Here is a 16,242-nt window from a genome sequence, read left to right on the forward strand (position 1 = left end):
GGTCCAAGAAGGGGCACGCTTGGTGTGGGGGCCCCGAACCACGGGACGGCTGCTCCACGGGGCCCTGGGGAGAGGCAGCCCAGAGCGCAGGGCTCTAGGACATGCTCATTTGCACAGAGAGAAGGGCTGCTCGAGGTCAGGAAATCCAGATTCAGGGGTGGGGGTGGGTCAGGGGCCAGAACACGTCCTGCCAGGAACGCCAGGGAACTCCGTGGCGCCCGCCTACACGGCGAGTTCTTTTTCGAAGCCCCAGGGGCCCGACCTTCCTTGGCCGGGACGCTGGGGGCAGAAGGTGTCGACCCCCCGGGCGAGAGTTCACGTGCCGAGGCTCGGGGCGCCCGCTGTGACACAGACAAGGAATAAAGCACATCGGAGATGCTACAGTCCATGTATTCTCAATTTATTATCACAAGGAGTAATTCACAGTGAGGACTGCACGGAACTGTGGTCACAGAGCACCGCATACGCCATGACCCCGTCCACACGTGGCTGGGAGCACAGGCCCGCGCGCTGACACGGACGAGCACGCGCACCACGGGGACGGGCCTGGGCGACCACCAAAGTGAACAGGGGGGTGGTTTCCAGTACATTTTACAATAAGCATTTACGGTTTTTACAAAAACAACAAAGCTCTTGCTTTTTTAATTTAAAAAACACTGACAACAAAATTCCTTTTCACAGACACGTTAAGTCATTTGGCACATCTCGGTTTCCTTCCCAAGAACAGCGCAGATGCCGCCACCCAGACTGGAACCGCCTCGGCGCTGCCCGACCCCGCCGCCCCGGAACTGGGAAGGGGCTGGGGCGTGAAGACCCGGTCCCCCAACCAGGTGGAAATCCTTCCCCCCTCCACTGGGTCAGTCGTTCCAGAAGGCTCTTTGCAAACTGTCCTTCAGGAAAAGGTTCATGCCCAGGAACAGAGGGAGACGACTTTCCAGTCACCCCGAATGAAGCGCGCGAGTCCCACCGTGCATCCCGATGCGCGGCTCCCTCCTCCCCCGGGGGTCACCTGCGCAGAGCCCGGACCGAGGCATTCATAGGGCGGCATCCGGCATCACAGCACCCAGAACCTTCTGCGGGACTCCCCAGGCATCAGATGGGCACCAGCCCCCCCTCAGGCCTTCAGCAGGGCGACCTTGTGCTCCGGAATGGAGTCCTCGCCAACGTTGTACGGCTGGGTCCCCGGCTCTTGCAGCAGGCTCTTCTCTGCAGAAAATACAAGGTTCCCAAGCTCAAAAGAGACCAAAGGGAGGAAGGGCCACGTCCCGAGTCCTGGGTCACAGGGAGTTGGGTGCCCCTGGCCGGCACTCCCAGCCCAGGCAGCTTCCACCTAAGTCCCTGGCAGTGCCTCATCACTGTCCACGCCCAGATGACCCTTCCTTAGGGCCAAGTGGTCAGGCCACATCTCCCATCTCCTGTGGGTCAGCGCCTAAGCTGCTCCCAGCAACGACACCCCGTTAAGCCCCAGAAATCAGACACAGACCAAGTCCTTCAATTCCAGTTACGTGAGGTTCTAGAACAGGCAGAGCTGACCCGGGGGGAGGGAACGGAACAGTGGCTGCCCCCAGTGGGGGTCACGAGGACGGACTGACGGCACTTTCCGGAATGATGGAAATGGTGCACATCTCATCAGTGCACACCTGGCTGTACCCACCGGTCAGACCTCGAGCCGCACACGAGGTGCGTGTGTCCACATGGTATACGCCACGCGTCATTAGCACCCCCGCCGAGATACCTCCCAGAACAGGGGTGCCTGCCCTCCGCTTCTCGCACGATGCCCCTGCCCCCACGCTCGCACTAGGCCGCCCCACCCTCCGGAGCAGTCTCTGTCCCGCGGTCCTGCCCCCGATCCCGCGGGCGGTGGGCCACGTGGCCGCGGCTCTCTCTCCAGGGACTCTGCCAACACCCACCTGCCTCTTCCAGGGTGGAGAAGTACTGGAGACCCTTCAGGTCAGCGGACAGCAGGACACGGAGGACAGGAACCTGCGGGGCAGAGAAACTCTAACTCCAGGTGGGGTGGGGGGGCAGGGCCGCTGCTGCCCGCAGGCACAGATGGGCCGGCCCCCAGGCCCAGCACCACGGCGCGTCACAGCCTGGCCTAGCCTCCCGGCAGACACAACTTCACCTCCGCGCCGGAGAACGGAGAGAAGAAACTGGCTTTCCACCGCGCTAGAAGTGGGAGGCTGTTTACATTCTCACTCAGGGAATCCACGGAGACCAGCTCTGCAAACCCGACAGAGAAGGTGACACTAGGGAGTGAACTCTGGAGCCAGCAGGCCCAGCGACCTCGCTGCAGGACCGCAGGCAGGTGGGACATGGGACCTCGGGTAGCTGCTCGGGGCCCCGGCGCAGGGATGGTAACCACAAGGCCCTCACGGGCAGGCGTGGGGCGGGACAGAAGCCCGGCCAGCGCCGCTGACGCCGCCCACCTGCAGGCCGACGAGGGCGAGGGTGACGCCGCGCCTGTGGAAGTCCTCCAGCAGCTCCTCGAGCCCCAGCACCACGGTGGAGTCGACGCTGCAGACGTGCGAGCACTCCAGGATGGCAGAGCGCGGGGGCGATGCTGCGGAGACGGGGGCGATGCTGCGGAGACGGGGCCGCCGGTCACAAGGGGCGGGGCGGCTGCGGGAGGCCCTGGCCCGGGGCGGGGGCACGGCGAGGCCACAGGGGGCTCCGTCCCCAGCGGACAGCGGGCAGGCAGGGCTGGCAGGACCCCAGACAACAGCTGTCTGGAGACCACAGTGATTCCCCTTGGGAACAAACAGGTCCCTTTTCTTCCCTAAATCCCAATGCCCCGGATGAAAGGCTGGGTCTATAGGAACCGAGATTGGGAACAGCCTGCCCTGCTGCGTGCAGACGGCAAGCACCGGCTCGGCGCTGCCCTGAGGGAGCCTCCCGGATGCAGGAGCGGGAGGGTCGCCCCAGAGCTGAGACAAGGCTCGGGTCCTGCGGCAGCAGACTGGGGTGTGGAGACATTGGCGGCAGCAGGGCACGAACGCACCCTCCCCACTCTGCCCGCATACCTTCCAGGGCCTGGGTGATGATCGCCTCCCGGAGGGCCTCCACCGCGGGGAACTGCAGGCCGCTGGCCGGCTGCAGGACCAGCACCGGGCCCTCTGACACCTGGGGACAGGGGACAGAGCGACGGGAGGCACATCCGAGCTGGCAGCTGGGCTAGGGCGGCCCGACCAGGCAGGAGCCCCCAACCCACGCCCCTGGGAGTGGGGGAGCACAGGGCAGACAAGCTGGCGCATGAGAAGTCGGCACCTTCACCCAGTCCACTGAGGCCACAGATCCCTCTCACAGAGAGAACGGCTGGGCTGGTACCTGCATCTTGGGTCTGGCCACGGAGTGCAGCAGGATCAGCACAGACACCAGGGTCCCGGCCAGGATGCCGTACTGCACCTCCCAGAAGCAGAACAGGAATGTCACACAGAGGGGCAGCAAGTCCAGCCCTGGAAGAGAGCCATCCGGCTGGCTGAAGCCCCCGGGGGACCCCCTGACACTGCTCACAGGCCACGTGGGCTCAGAGGCCTGTCAGCCCTGCCCCTCCCAGCCTGGTGGAGGGGCCAAGACCTGAGGGCCTGGCCAAGCCCCTGCCCTCTGGGAGCCCATCCACAGTGCACATTTGTCAGGGGCCTGATGACGGGACTTGGGGACGGGGCCAGGTCCAGGACGCTGGGGGCCAGGGAGGCCTTGCGACCTCCCAGAGGTCACGTGGCTGACTCTGGGCAACCAGTGACTTCTCTGAGCCGCAGGACAAGGTATCCTGGTGCAAAAGGCTTGGGTGGGGGTACTTGGGGGTTCACCCAGGACTTGACCTTGACATGCATCACTCAGACGAGGCCCCCCTCCTCCCAGGGCCTCAGTGCGGGCAGGAAGCATCAGCTGTTGAGGCCACCCAGGCGCCCATGGAGGCACAGCAGCACCCGTCTCGGGGCTGTCCCAGGGACGTGTGGGCTGAGAACCATCTAGAACCACCACTTCCCTCACCTGGTGACTCCGGGGGGGCCGACGGCAGAGAAGCCCACGAGCCCCATCCCTCCCCCAGAACAGACACTTGCTCCAGGGAAGGCCCTGCAGGCGCGGAGGGTCCCGACCACTGTGACTGGCCCGGGAGCTGGGACTGCTCTGTCGGGACAGGCCGGTCACCCTGGAAGTCTCCCGTTGTCCCCCCGCTGGACCGGGCTTGGGGCTGGGAAAGGAGCAGCCGGCGAGGAGAGAGAGGAGCGAGGAGGCAGGGAGGGGTCCAGGAGAGGCGGGGAGGGGAGGAGGTTTGGGGGAGGAGGGAGGGGTGGAGGGGTGCGGGAGGAGGGGGAGCAGCGGGTACCCTGTTAGTTGCAGGCTCGCTCAGCACCTCACGGAGCTGGTCTGGGGCTCCTGGTGGCCTGAGGGGCTGAAGGACGCCCTGACCCACGGCCGGCAGCGGGACCACGTCCCAGGACAAAGCCCGCCCAGCTCCAGCCCGCCCAGCTCCAGCCCGACCGCCTGGGTCGGCAAAGGCCGTGGGGGAAGAACCCGGGACGCGTGTGCGTGAGGCAGGCGAGGGCACACGTACTCTTCACGCGCCACAGCGTCCCGAAGACCCTGGTGTCGAACAGCGGGGCCACAGCCATGATGATGACGGCCGCCAGCGCGGACTTGGGGATGTAGTAGAACAACGAGGTCAGGTAGTCCAGCGACAGCAGCACCAGGACGCCTGTGGGGACACGGGGTGCCCGTGACCTCCAGCCCCGCCCCCCCGCACGCAGTCCGGGCACAAGGGGGGTGCTCACCTGTCACCAGGCCCCCTGCCGGGGTGCACACCCCCGACTGGGCGTTCACAGCCGTCCTGGAAGGCAACAGAGGCCGTTAGTGGCTGCAGGAGCCTGGAAGAGCAGGGAGGCCAGTCTCCCGGGACAGGAGCGCCTGCCAGGGGACGTCGCGGCCCTGCGGACACTGGTGCTGGCCTCGGCGCACTGCTCGTGCAGCAGGAGTAGGTGAAAAGTTTTATGACAAGGGAACAGAGCTTTTATCCCACAAAGTGGCCCCCAGCCCTGCTGTACACACTCCCCACGTAACCTCTGGTAACTCCGACGTGGGCCCCGCCATGATGCCTGTTTGCAAGGGGGAACTGAGGATGCCCTGGGGCCCCTGGGATGCAGGGCTGTGGGGGTGTCGGGGGGCCTGGTACTCAGACAGGGTGGGGCCAGCGGGTCCAGGGATCTGGGCCCTGCAGGCTGAAGTGTCCACCCCCTCTTGGCCCCACGTCACCCTCTGCCTCGCGAGGGGCCATCAGTGGCACTGCGCTTGTGGACGCTTGTGCGTGACCCTCCCCTCCTTCTGCAGGCAGAGGGCAGTGGTTCCTGACCCCACTTCCTTTATTTAGGAAGGCACCCGCCAGGACACACACAGAGCACGGCCACGGGCTGCAAACATTTTAGGAGTAAACCACAAGGCCATCAGAGAAAACCACATGAGATCAGGAAGGGCGGCAGAGCGGACCCCTCCTGCCTGCCACGGGTGCCGCTGATCTAGAGACGCAGCTGCCGGCGGGCTGGCCTCGGCCCCAGAGGACAACAAAGTGGGATCGAGATGTGGGCAAGGACCGGGCAGCTCTTTGAGGTGGACACGGACCCTCGGGCCTGGGCTGGGACCCCCCCCCCCCGTTCCCGAAGCACAGAGAAGGAAGGACCCGGTCACTCACCGTCCAAAGCTGCCGGTGACCGGGTAGGAAGAGACGAGGGAGCCCAGCACGTTGGTGAGGCCTGGGAAGAAAGCCGGAGGAAGAGGTTTACCCAGGAAGGAGAAGGGTTTAACACAGACGGGGGGGGGGGTAGAGAAAAGGAGACCCAAAACCAGGGAGAAAACAGAGGACAGAAGGCCAGAGAAGTCACGCGGGGTCCTACGTCTGTGTCTGTGTGTCTGTCTCGGGGAAGGGAAGACAAACCATGATCTTTGCCAAATTCAAGGACCCTCCCTTTAACGTAACTCTGGCCCCAGCCCTGCCCGGTAAGCTGAACACCTTTCCCCACTTCCCCCTCCCCAGGAGGGGCCGAGCACACTTAAGGCTGCCCAGAGGCCGGCTGCCCAGCCGCCGCACCCCACGAGTGCCTCCAGGCCACACTCTTTTCGTGAGATGACCAGCTGGGGCAGAAGGTCATGGTTAACAAGGGGTCCGCCCCCGTGGCGCTGACCCAGCCCCACTGATGGAACCTGGCTGGGCCCCAGGACCGGAGAGAATCAGCCCACATTCAGCGCAGACAGCCCCACCGGCATGTGGCTCAGCCTGGCACCTTCACAAAGACCACGGGGGGTCGCAGGGAGCAAGCCAGTCCTGGCCAACCGCACCTTGCCAGCCACCGGGGTGATGCCCACCAGCACGGGCTCAGAGATGAGCGCCCCCAAAGCTCCTGTGACCCATCCTGGGGCTCCATGCCCTCCGCTGTCGGGAAACCCAGCAGCTCCGGTCCAAACTGCTGCCATAAGGGAGGGGCCGGGGTGGGGCGGGGGATCAGGGGGATGGGGCAGGTTCCCGTGGACTCTGCCGGGAAGGCACCTGGTGCCGCTGCCCACTCTGAACCGCGCCCACCTCACCAGGAGCAGGAAGGAAAGGCAGAGAGGCCTGGTGCCCACAAAATCAAACAGTCATGATAGCAGAAATGAACACGCACGTCACACCCTCACAATGAATCACCAGAGAGGCTGGATTCATGCAGACAACACCCGGATGCCACGCATAGACGGTCCACGCTGGGGCCTCCCCGAGTCTTCATGGAGCTGCCTCCAGGCCTGGAGGGAGGCCCTGGGGCGGGGGGCCTGGGCAATCAAGTCGAGCAAGTCCCACCTGGCCACGTTCCTCAGCCATCTGACCCCGGGGGGACATTCCGAGCGTTCCTTGACAGAACAAGGCTACAGCCCTCGGGGCTGGGCACAGAGCCAGCGCTGGACAAGCTGCGGCCAGCAGGGACACCACAGGTGACCCGTGAATCAACGCGAGCCTTTTAAAGGGCCCAACTCAGGGCCAGCTCTGCTCCTGGGACCTCACCGCTACCACCCCCGGGACCTGCGCGGCTCAGGCAGACACAGAGACGCACACTGGGCCTCAGAGAGCCGCCGCGGGGTGCTTACCGATGGCCAGCAGCTCCTGGTTGGAGTCGACACGGTAACCACCTTGAGAAGCTACAGACAAAGGACAATAAAAACGTTGTCACTAGACACCTGTCACCGCTGAGCAAACATTCATGGAATGAAGCCCTCACATTCCGAGAAAGGGCAAGGCTGGGAACGCTGTAGGTGTCGCGGGCCACTCTCTGTCCCGACAACTCGGCGCCTATCGTAGCCGGAAGCTGGCATGGGGACCCGTGAACGCGTGAGCAAGACCACGTTCCAGGGACACCACCTTCTGTAAACATGGAGACACCAATTCACGCGCTACTCGTACGTCACAAAATCCTAATCTTCTTTGGAAACTCTTTCAAACGTTTAAAAACATAAAAACCGCCCTTGGGCCGCGGGTTGTGGGTCTCCAGCCCCGGTTCCAGAGAACAAGCAGCTTCCACGGTCGGACACGATGTCCAGTGACTTCAGAAGAAAACAGCTTCAAAGCCCCAAGTGGCATAAACGCTATGAGGTGCAGAATCCAGAGGGCCCCGAATTCCCCCGCCCCGGGGAAAATCATCGGAAAAACAGAAACTGCGCAAGGCAGATCTGATTGGCCCGCGCGGCGGGTCGGGGGCAGCCGCTGGGGGCTAGTGGTGACAAGCCTGCGAACGCCCATCAGGCACGCGTCTCCAGGAGGACGGGAGACTCGAGCCGCGGGCACAGGCAGACCCGGTCTACAGGGCTGCAGCCATGTACGTGCTGTTCACTGGGTTCATCTTCAGAACTGACCCACAGCCCAGGACCACAGGCACGTGACCATCACAGCACCAAAGGAACGCGTCAGCCACGTGCACAGCATGAAGCCGGAGGCCCCGCAGACCCGAGGGAGGGGCCACGCAGGGATGAGCAGGCTCCGGAGAAATCCAAGGTCTGCGAGTCAGTGGGCATTTAGGCAGATTAATGCGTCCCGGCACCCTAGGGGCGAGGAGGGCTCAGGTGTGCTCCGCCAGCTGGGAAGAGCACACCGCTAGGTCTTTAGGAATTTGGGGAACCTGTCAGACACAGCCCTTACCATCTAGTAGGCGAAAACTTTCAGAGACAGAAGTCATATAAAGAATGAAGAAAAACTTAAACCTCACCCCTTCCCGAGCTGCCACGTTTTACCACGACCCACGAAGCTATTTAACCCCCCGTGTCCAGTGGGTGGAGGCTGTGGCGTCTGTCCCGAGATGAGACCGTTCCGGCCCCGCCATCCGCTGGGACGGGTGGGGGACATGCTGACGCCACAGGAAAGGCGACGGTGAGACCCAGGCCCTTCTCCTCGCGGGCAGCAGCAGAGCGACCATCACACACGTTACCAGCCATTGCCGAATGGCGGTTTTCGTCATACATGCACTTCTACTACACTGTTAAATACGTGAACACGCGTTCCTTCGATTAAAAACTCAAGCTGTTAAAAACCAAAGCGGATAAAAGCAAGCAAGAGGGCAGGCCAGCAAGGCCAGGACACCACCGGGGGGCCGGGACGGCAGGCAGCTTACCGAAGGACTTGGCCACCGCAATGCTCTCCAGGAGACCCATGAGGGGCACCACGGCCAGCCCAGCCCCCATGTCCTGAGGGGAGAGGGGACAGCAGCTGAGCCTCCGGGGAAGGTGAGGAGGGGCCGGCCAGGCAGTGACCAGCCAAGGCCAGCACAGGCTTGTCACATCTGACCTGAGGCCGAGCTTCAGCTGCAGGGCTGGGAGCTCACCCTCCGGGCCGGACGCAAAGCAGAGCACCGACCGCATCCCTGCTCTGCCGGGCCCACAGCGCGAGGAGCACCCTGGGCTCAGGCCAGAACACCAAAACGTGGCGTCCCTTGAGGTCCTGCCGTCAGGACCCTGTCGTGCCTGTCACTGCACCCAGAGGTGCCCCATCCCAGGGACTCAGCGGTCCCAGCTGGGCTTGGAGCTCCTCGTTACAAGGTGCAGACCCAGGCCCGGAGACCACCGCAGCTCCGCCCAGCAGGCCTGGCTCCCCCTCTCCACCCACCTGCACCATCTCGGTGAAGGAAACTGTCCCGTTGGCCGTGGTCACGGAGAAGGGCGGAATCCGGACGGGAGGGAGCCCCTCGGCAGTCTGCCCCGTTAGAATGAAAGGCTGGTATCCGGTCACCTCAAAGGAGTACGCGATCAGGGCGGCAAAGGAGACCACCAGCGCGTTGCGGCCTAGGACAGAAGGAGACCTGCTGGTGAAACCTGGCTCCTCTGGGCGACGGGGCAGTAAATACACGCGAGGAAGCACGACACCCGTCCCCAGCCACCACCACCCCCGACACTCCAGCCAGGAAAGGCCGCACACACCAGCGACCGAGGGCCAGGCAGGGACAGGGGAGGGTCCGGCAAACGCCAGAGGATGGAGCAGGTCCGCGGCGACACACACGGCTACCCGTGTCATCGACAGGTCACCCCGGGTCCCACCTCTCGGCTCCCACCCCAGTGGTGCGGGCTGTTTGCCTTTTTATTTTTTTGAAGGTTTTATTTATTTGAGAGAGAGGCGAGGGCGTGTGCGCATGACCGAGCTGGGGGTGTGGAGGTGGGGGGCGCGGAGGTGGAAGGAGCGAGCGAGAGAACCCAAGGAGACTCCCCATGAGCACGGGGCCTGACGCGGGGCTCGGTCCCACCACCCTGAGAGCAGGACCTGAACCAAAACCAAGAGTTGGAGGCTTAACCGCCCGAGCCACCCAGGTGCCCCCGTGCTGGCTTCTTAAATGGGGGGGGATATACCTCTCCCCAGAATCAGACCCCATTACCCAGCGAGCTCTCAAAAGGCTACATCACAGCCTCATCACTGACGCTGTCGTTGGGACAACAGCTTCAGCAGCTTACAACCTTCCAGGATGGAAACCCAGGCTCAGCCCCACATGGCTCAACCCGCCCCATGTGGTCTGCGTGTTTTCTCCATCAGGGACCAGCCAGGGCTTCCCGGCCTCACACCGGGATGTTCTGATCCAACTCATCCTTCGCCAAGGCAGGCCGTGCCCGCAGGCGTTCGCTGGCCTCCCTGGCCTCCCCCACCAGGTGCCTGCGACAGCCCCATCCGGGATCCTCAACCAGAAATGCCTCCGGACACGGCAAAGGTCCCTGGGAGTTGAGATCGGCCATGCTCGAGCATACTGCACGTCGCTCTCCACCCGGGCTGAGGCTCGGAGCCCGCTGGCAAGCTTCAGTACCCCGGTGCCCGGATCACACCCAGACCAGGGACGGCAGAACCTCGCGGGTGCGGCTCCGGTGCGCAGGACAGCCGCGGCCAGAAGCCTGCTCACCTGTGGTGGCCGTCCAAACCAGCCCGTGGCTGAGCCGCACGCCCGGGGGCATCTCGGGGTGCACGGGAGGCACGTGGTCCCGCATCAGCTTCAGCACCAGCAGCAGCAGCATGCACACCAGCCCCAGCACGGCATCACCCGCCCTGCGGATGGACACAGGTCACACACCCTGGCCGGCCCAGGCACACACCTCCGCCCTCCCGTCGCCTCTTCTGCCGGAAGACCTTCTCTCCCGATGGCGCTCCTCGCTCTTCCCTAAGCCACATGCATCCCCGTTCTACATCGCAGCTTTATTCAACACTCAGTGACACGCAAGCCTGGGAGTCGAGGCCCCGAACGCGACGGTGGTAGGACTAGAGGCTCATATTAACAGCCACGTAGCCCTGTGGCCACAGGTGCTGAGTCTGTTCCGGAAGGTTCATGTTTCACAGCCCGGCTCTCTGGCCTGTCAGTCTCGATTCCCCTGCCCCCACCCCCGCCCCACAGCTAGGAGGACCTCGTCTGCATGTCCTGGGCCAGGGAGCCCCGGGTTCAGCTGGATTCAGCCCCGGGAAGCCTTGCAGCCGGTCAGAAGTGGAGGAAAGGGCAGTGGGTCACAGGTGTCCCCGCTCCCTCCCAGTAGCTCCCCTGAGACCACGGCGACCTCTTGCTCCTCCGGCCACCGAGGCGTCCTGGCTTCCGGCTGGGCCCCTCTAGGAGCATCTCCTGTCTGTTCTTCATCTGAAGAAGGCGCACGAGTGGTGGTCCGGCTCTCATCCCCTCTCCCTGCACGTTCTGTCTGCACCTGCCTCCCCTGCGCCGTGTGCTCTGCGCTACAAACCTTCAGAGACACCCGGGCTCTTCCTCTGCACAGGGCCCTCCCCCACCTACCACCCACGGAATCTGCGTGCAGGGGCCCCGCGGACCGGCTCCTGACCCTGTAAGAGCTTCCGAACCTCGGGTGTGCGCCCCCACTCCCTGGGGCCCTGTCAAGCCCTGACTGATGCAGCAGGGCTGCCCGCGGCTGAGACTGCGTTTCTAACCCGCTCCTCGGACTGAGACTGTTTCTAACCTGCTCCTCGACGCCTGCTGGTGCTGCTCTGGGACCCAGTCTGGGCGGCCGGGCCCCAGGGGACTGGAATGCATGCCAGCTGGTGGGGGAACGGAGTGGGGCCTGGGAGAGGCTCCAGAGGGAATTGAGGGACCGCACGGCCAGCAGGTACCTGATCTCTCCGACCTTGCGGAACGTCTGATACACTTGCAGGAAAAACTGCCTTGGGATATCCTGCAGTCCCAGGAGGTTCTGTCCAAACACAGAAGGAGTGAGACAACCTTCCCCTGCAGCATCTCAGCACATCTCAGCCCCCTTCCGGGGCACAACCCACGGCTCCCTGGGAACCATCTGCCCATTCCCAAAGCTCCCAGGGGCAGGAGATCAGAATTATCCTCCAACGAAAAGGCATTTCACATTCACAGTCAACGACACTTCTTGGTGAATAATTCTCCCTTGTGAAAAAATCAGCCTAAGTCATCTAAAAAGGAGAGACCAGGACATCCCTGTCCTGGTCCACGGTCCAGGTCACTATGCCTGCCCCATGGGCCCCACTGCCCTTGGCACGCCCCGCACCCCCTTGCCACTGGTCTGAGGCCCACCTGCCGGGTACTGCTCCCCTAGAGGGAAAATCAGGTGAAGCTTTGGGCAGAACCACCAGGGGCTCAGAGGGCCAGGCAAGGGGACACAAGCAGGCAGGGTCCTTGGAGGGAAAAGGGGCTCTCCTCTGTGTTTTAATTCTTTATCCCACTTGAGAATGGGTGTGGAGTGTTAGCAGGATGGTTGAGGCCCAGACCCCCACAGAGTCAGATTCCAAGATCCCAAAACCCATGCACACAGCCTGAACGGGGACAGACTCCAGGGTGGAAACACTGGATTCTGGGACCCAGGGAGCTCCTGCCAGGGCAGGTCAGGAGAACCTGTGATTCCTGACCCCCACCCTGGCCCAAGACTCTCAGATGGCTGTTGTGACTTAGTCAAGATGTTAAAGACTTAAGAGACCTAGCGTTGCCAACCACCCATACACAAAGAAGCTACCTTCTTCTATATGTTCTAACTGCAAAGGACACCGTTTCAAAGTAAAAGACAGATTATCCCATTAAGCAGCACCCGCCAGGCTCACCCTAACACACGTGCACACGCCACACGCACACGTCCGCCACACCTAAGGGCTTCCCTCCTCTCTCCGCACAGGTAATGATGGGCCTGCCTCACAGAGGCATGAGGACAACCCAAGGCAAGGGAGGGTCTAGCCAGCATCCGGCATCACAGGAGCACAGAGAAGGTCCGCCCCTTTCCTCTGCCTCGCCAGGGAGGCTATGCGGGGCCAGCCCTGACCATGCGAGGCATGCCTCAGCGAGGGAGTGCAGACAGCAGGTCCTGAGACGGGGCAGGCCATCGCCTGCACACCTGACTCCACTCCGCTCTGCACAGCCCCCTGAGCACTCACCTACTTCTGCACAGAGCACGGGGCTGGCCAGCTGCAAAGCAAAACCACCCCTGTGCTTTGGGACCTCAACCCCCAGTGAAAAGAAAACAGTCGCTGGTGATAACTAGTTCCGGGATTTCTTACAAATTCTCCCTAGAGATTTTACTTATTTATTCAGAGACAGAAAGACAGAGAAAAAGTGCGAGTAGGGGGAGGGGCAAAGGGAGACGGAGAGAGAACCCCAAGCAGACTCCGTGCTCAGCATGAAGCCCGATGCGGCTCAATCCCCGGACCCTGAGATCACAAACTGAGCTGAAATCAGGAGTCGGACGCTTCACCCACTGAGCCACCCAGGTGCCCCCCCGTTCGGTATTTCCCAGATGCCAAGTCTCCTTACGTTTCTGTTTCTAACACCACCTGTAAGAGAGCACCTGGCTGGCTTAGTCATGAAGCATCTGACTTTGGCTCAGGTCGTGGTTTCAGGGTCCTGGGATAGAGTCCGGTGTCAAGCTCCACGCCCGGCCGGGAGTCTGCTTCTCCCTCTCCCTCTGCCCCCCTCCCTCCGCTTGTACTTGCTCGCTCTCTCAAATAAATAAAATCTTAAAGAAAAATACTGAACAAAATGGAGAAAAAAACATTAAAATGAAATCCAGCTAAATGAGCACTAGCACGGGAGGACCACCTTGATCGTCAACATGTCGATAGGACGTGGACGGCCCGAGGCTGCGCTGGCCGGGGGGTAGGGAAGGCAGCAGAACCGAATCGCCCTGTGAGCACACTGGCCCCAAAACCCCAACAGGGGCGAGGCTGTCGCTGCCGGTCACCCCAATAACCTGTTGTACTGTCCCACCAGCACGCAGCATCTCCCCTGAGGGCTGCCGAGATCTGTGGAGACCCACGGGAGCACCTTGTGGTCTGAGGTTTGGAAGAGCAACCCGTCAACTGGCCCGCACAGAGGGAAGCCAGCCTCCGTCCCGCGACCCAGGAGGGGCCTGGCTGCCGACCAGCGTGCCTACCTTGATCTGCCCGAAGCCGATGGTGACAGTGGCAGCGGAGGTGAAGCCTTTGATGACGGGGTAGGAGATGAAGTCCAGCAGGAAGCCTGGCGGCCGAGAGGGGATACTGAGCTGGCGGCCCCAGCTCTGCCCAGTCCCAGCAGACGTGGGTGGGTGTGGGCTGGGAGAGGTGGTTTGGTGGGAGTGCGGTTGGGGACAGGTGGGCCACACACCCTGCTTGGACTGGTCTGGACGGTGGGGAAGGGAGGCTAGGGTCTGAAGCCCTGGGCACACAGGCACAGGGCAGGTAAAGAAGGGAAGGCCGAAAGCCAAGGCCTCTCCAGGAGGCAGGTGCCTGGTAGCCCCGGGCAGGAAGGTCTGAGAGTCTCACCCAAGTGCAGGAAGCCCATGGCTAGTTGGATGCAGCCGGACAGGAAGGCGAGCAGCACAGCGTAGGCGGGCTCGTGGAAAGTGTAGAAGGAGACCAGAAGGGACATGATGGCCGTGGGGCCCAGCGTCACATCCCGGGAGGTGCCCAAGAAGAAATACACGAAGCATCCCATGAAGGCAGAGTAGAGGCCATACTGGGGGGGCGGGGGGAGACAGCACTAAGCATCGAGGTGGCACACAGGGGGCCCCCAGTGTCCCGGGGGGGAGATGTCTGAGCACAGGGTCTGTGGGGGCCGTCCCGAGGTGGGCACAGCAGCGCACACAGGGCAAAGCGCTCACCCTCCGTGAACACGGTGTGGACCCGCAGCGACCAGGGGCCTCTCTCTACCTGCACTCAACTGGGTGTCAGCAGGGACACAAGGGCCAGGGCGCTTGCTCAGTCTGTGAGCCTAAGAAAGTGCTCTTGAGACCACAGTGAGTCGTCCTGCCCCGATGGACACCCCAGAACCAGCTCAGTTATAATTATGACAAGAGCAGTGACCGGCCAGCACCTGCCCAAAGGCCATCACGTGCTACAGACCGCACACCGAGATTTCTGGGGCCCCACGGGGCTGAGAATACATTCCCACCTGCTTCCGGGCAGCGGCTGCAGTGGGGGTGGGGCAGGCGCAGAGATCTCACCTGGGGCGGGAGTCCAGCCACCTCCGCGTAGGCCAGCGCCTGGGGAACCACCGTGAGCCCGACCGAGAGGCCCGCGACCAAGTCCATCTTCAGCCACCGCAGCGAGTAGTTGGGCAGCCAGGCCAGGATGGGCAGCCGCCTCTGCACGGCTGCCAGGGAGCAGCAGCGGGTCTGGGGGGCCATGCCGGCACCCGACGGCCGGGCCTGACCCAACGCCTTCACAGAGGAGGGCATGCCTGGGGGCAACAGGACCAGCGCTCAGGGTCTGGGCTTGGTGGGATGTAGCAGCGGAGCGGGGTCTGGGGCCCCGGAGAGGCACAGGGGTCTCCCGAGGGGTCTGAGCCACAGGGATTAAACACGCCCTTTCGCTGCTCTGGGCAGGAACGGACCGTAAGAATAGCTGTCGCCCCCCACCCCGGCGCCAGCTCACTGCTCCCCCTGAATCGCACCTGCCCCAGCCGCGGCTCCCGGCTGCCCACGGACCTCGGCCACAAAAAGGCGATACACGATTTCTCCGTGAGAAGCGCAATCGCTAATTAGACCCCGTCTCCCCCCCCCCCCGCCAGATAATTTAACTCTTTCTCCTCCCCACGGATTTAACCCGGAGCAGCGCGAGGAGCGGCAGGTCCACGGGGGCTCCCTCGCCCCGCGGGGTGGGGGCTGCCGCCGCCCCGGGCGCCCCCGGCGAGCCCCGCGCACAGGGCCGGCTCCACCCTCCACGGCGGGCTGCGGCGCGGGCGGTGCGGGTCTCCCAGCCCGAGGCCGCGCCCACCCCCCACCTGTGGCTCTCTCGTCCCGCAGGAGCGCCCCGGGACTGAGCGGGCGCGGGAACAGCGTCCGAGCGCGCCACAGCCTCTCGGGTCCCGACCCACAGCCGCGCGCGGAGCCGGCCCCAGACCGCCCCGCACCCCGCACCCCGCACCCCGCCCCGGCGCTGGACGCAGCCCCCTCCCACCCACGAAGACGCTTGCCCCGGACCCGCGGTCTCCGGTGGGGACCCCGCGCCGCCTGACCGCTCCGGCAAGGCCGAGGACGGCGGGGACCGGGGGGGACGCCGTGGGGAAGGGTCCCGCAGGAGGAGCCCGCCCCCTCGGGCCCCGCGCCGCCCCGGCGACCCCGGCCCGTCCCCCAAAGCTCGCCTTCTCCGCCCCGGGGCCCGGGCGCCGGGCGCCGCTGCCCGCCCGCCGCGGACTCACCCGGCGCCGCAGCTCGGGGTCTCCAGGCGCCGCCGCAGCGGGGTCCGCAGGAACCGCAGAGGGAGGGGGAGGGAGGAGAGAGGGGGCGGAGCCCGGAGCGCACGTGACCCCCCGGGGCGGGACCTGGCGCGCG

The 16,242-nt window shown here is 63.9% G+C and overlaps 1 protein-coding gene across 9 annotated transcripts; it reads right to left on the minus strand.

Annotated features, from left to right (window-relative positions):
• Positions 1-384: 384 nt before the first annotated feature.
• Positions 385-16,237, minus strand: SLC26A11 (solute carrier family 26 member 11). Of its 9 annotated transcripts, XM_045085755.1 has the most exons (19): positions 16,110-16,237; positions 14,914-15,149; positions 14,234-14,426; positions 13,864-13,949; positions 11,591-11,670; positions 11,032-11,208; positions 10,389-10,531; positions 9,116-9,291; positions 8,625-8,697; positions 7,111-7,161; positions 5,687-5,747; positions 4,776-4,831; positions 4,559-4,699; positions 3,328-3,405; positions 3,024-3,123; positions 2,430-2,563; positions 2,126-2,223; positions 1,911-1,983; positions 385-1,206 (listed from the first exon to the last, which is right to left on the minus strand). In XM_045085755.1, exons 2-19 carry the CDS (start codon positions 15,145-15,147, stop codon positions 1,115-1,117), a joined length of 2,046 nt encoding a protein of 681 aa, XP_044941690.1. In that variant the 5' UTR covers positions 15,148-15,149; positions 16,110-16,237; the 3' UTR covers positions 385-1,114. The 9 variants fall into 9 exon arrangements, 7 of the variants coding, with proteins under 7 accessions (XP_044941690.1, XP_044941696.1, XP_044941694.1 ...); XM_045085761.1 differs by lacking the exon at positions 2,126-2,223; XM_045085759.1 differs by lacking the exon at positions 11,032-11,208 and having other exon boundaries at positions 16,110-16,236.
• Positions 16,238-16,242: the final 5 nt, after the last annotated feature.

The sequence above is a fragment of the Mustela putorius genome, unplaced genomic scaffold (assembly GCF_011764305.1).
Source record: "Mustela putorius furo isolate JIRA1106 unplaced genomic scaffold, ASM1176430v1.1 tig00000873_pilon_pilon_pilon, whole genome shotgun sequence".
Taxonomy (NCBI): Eukaryota; Metazoa; Chordata; class Mammalia; order Carnivora; family Mustelidae; genus Mustela; species Mustela putorius.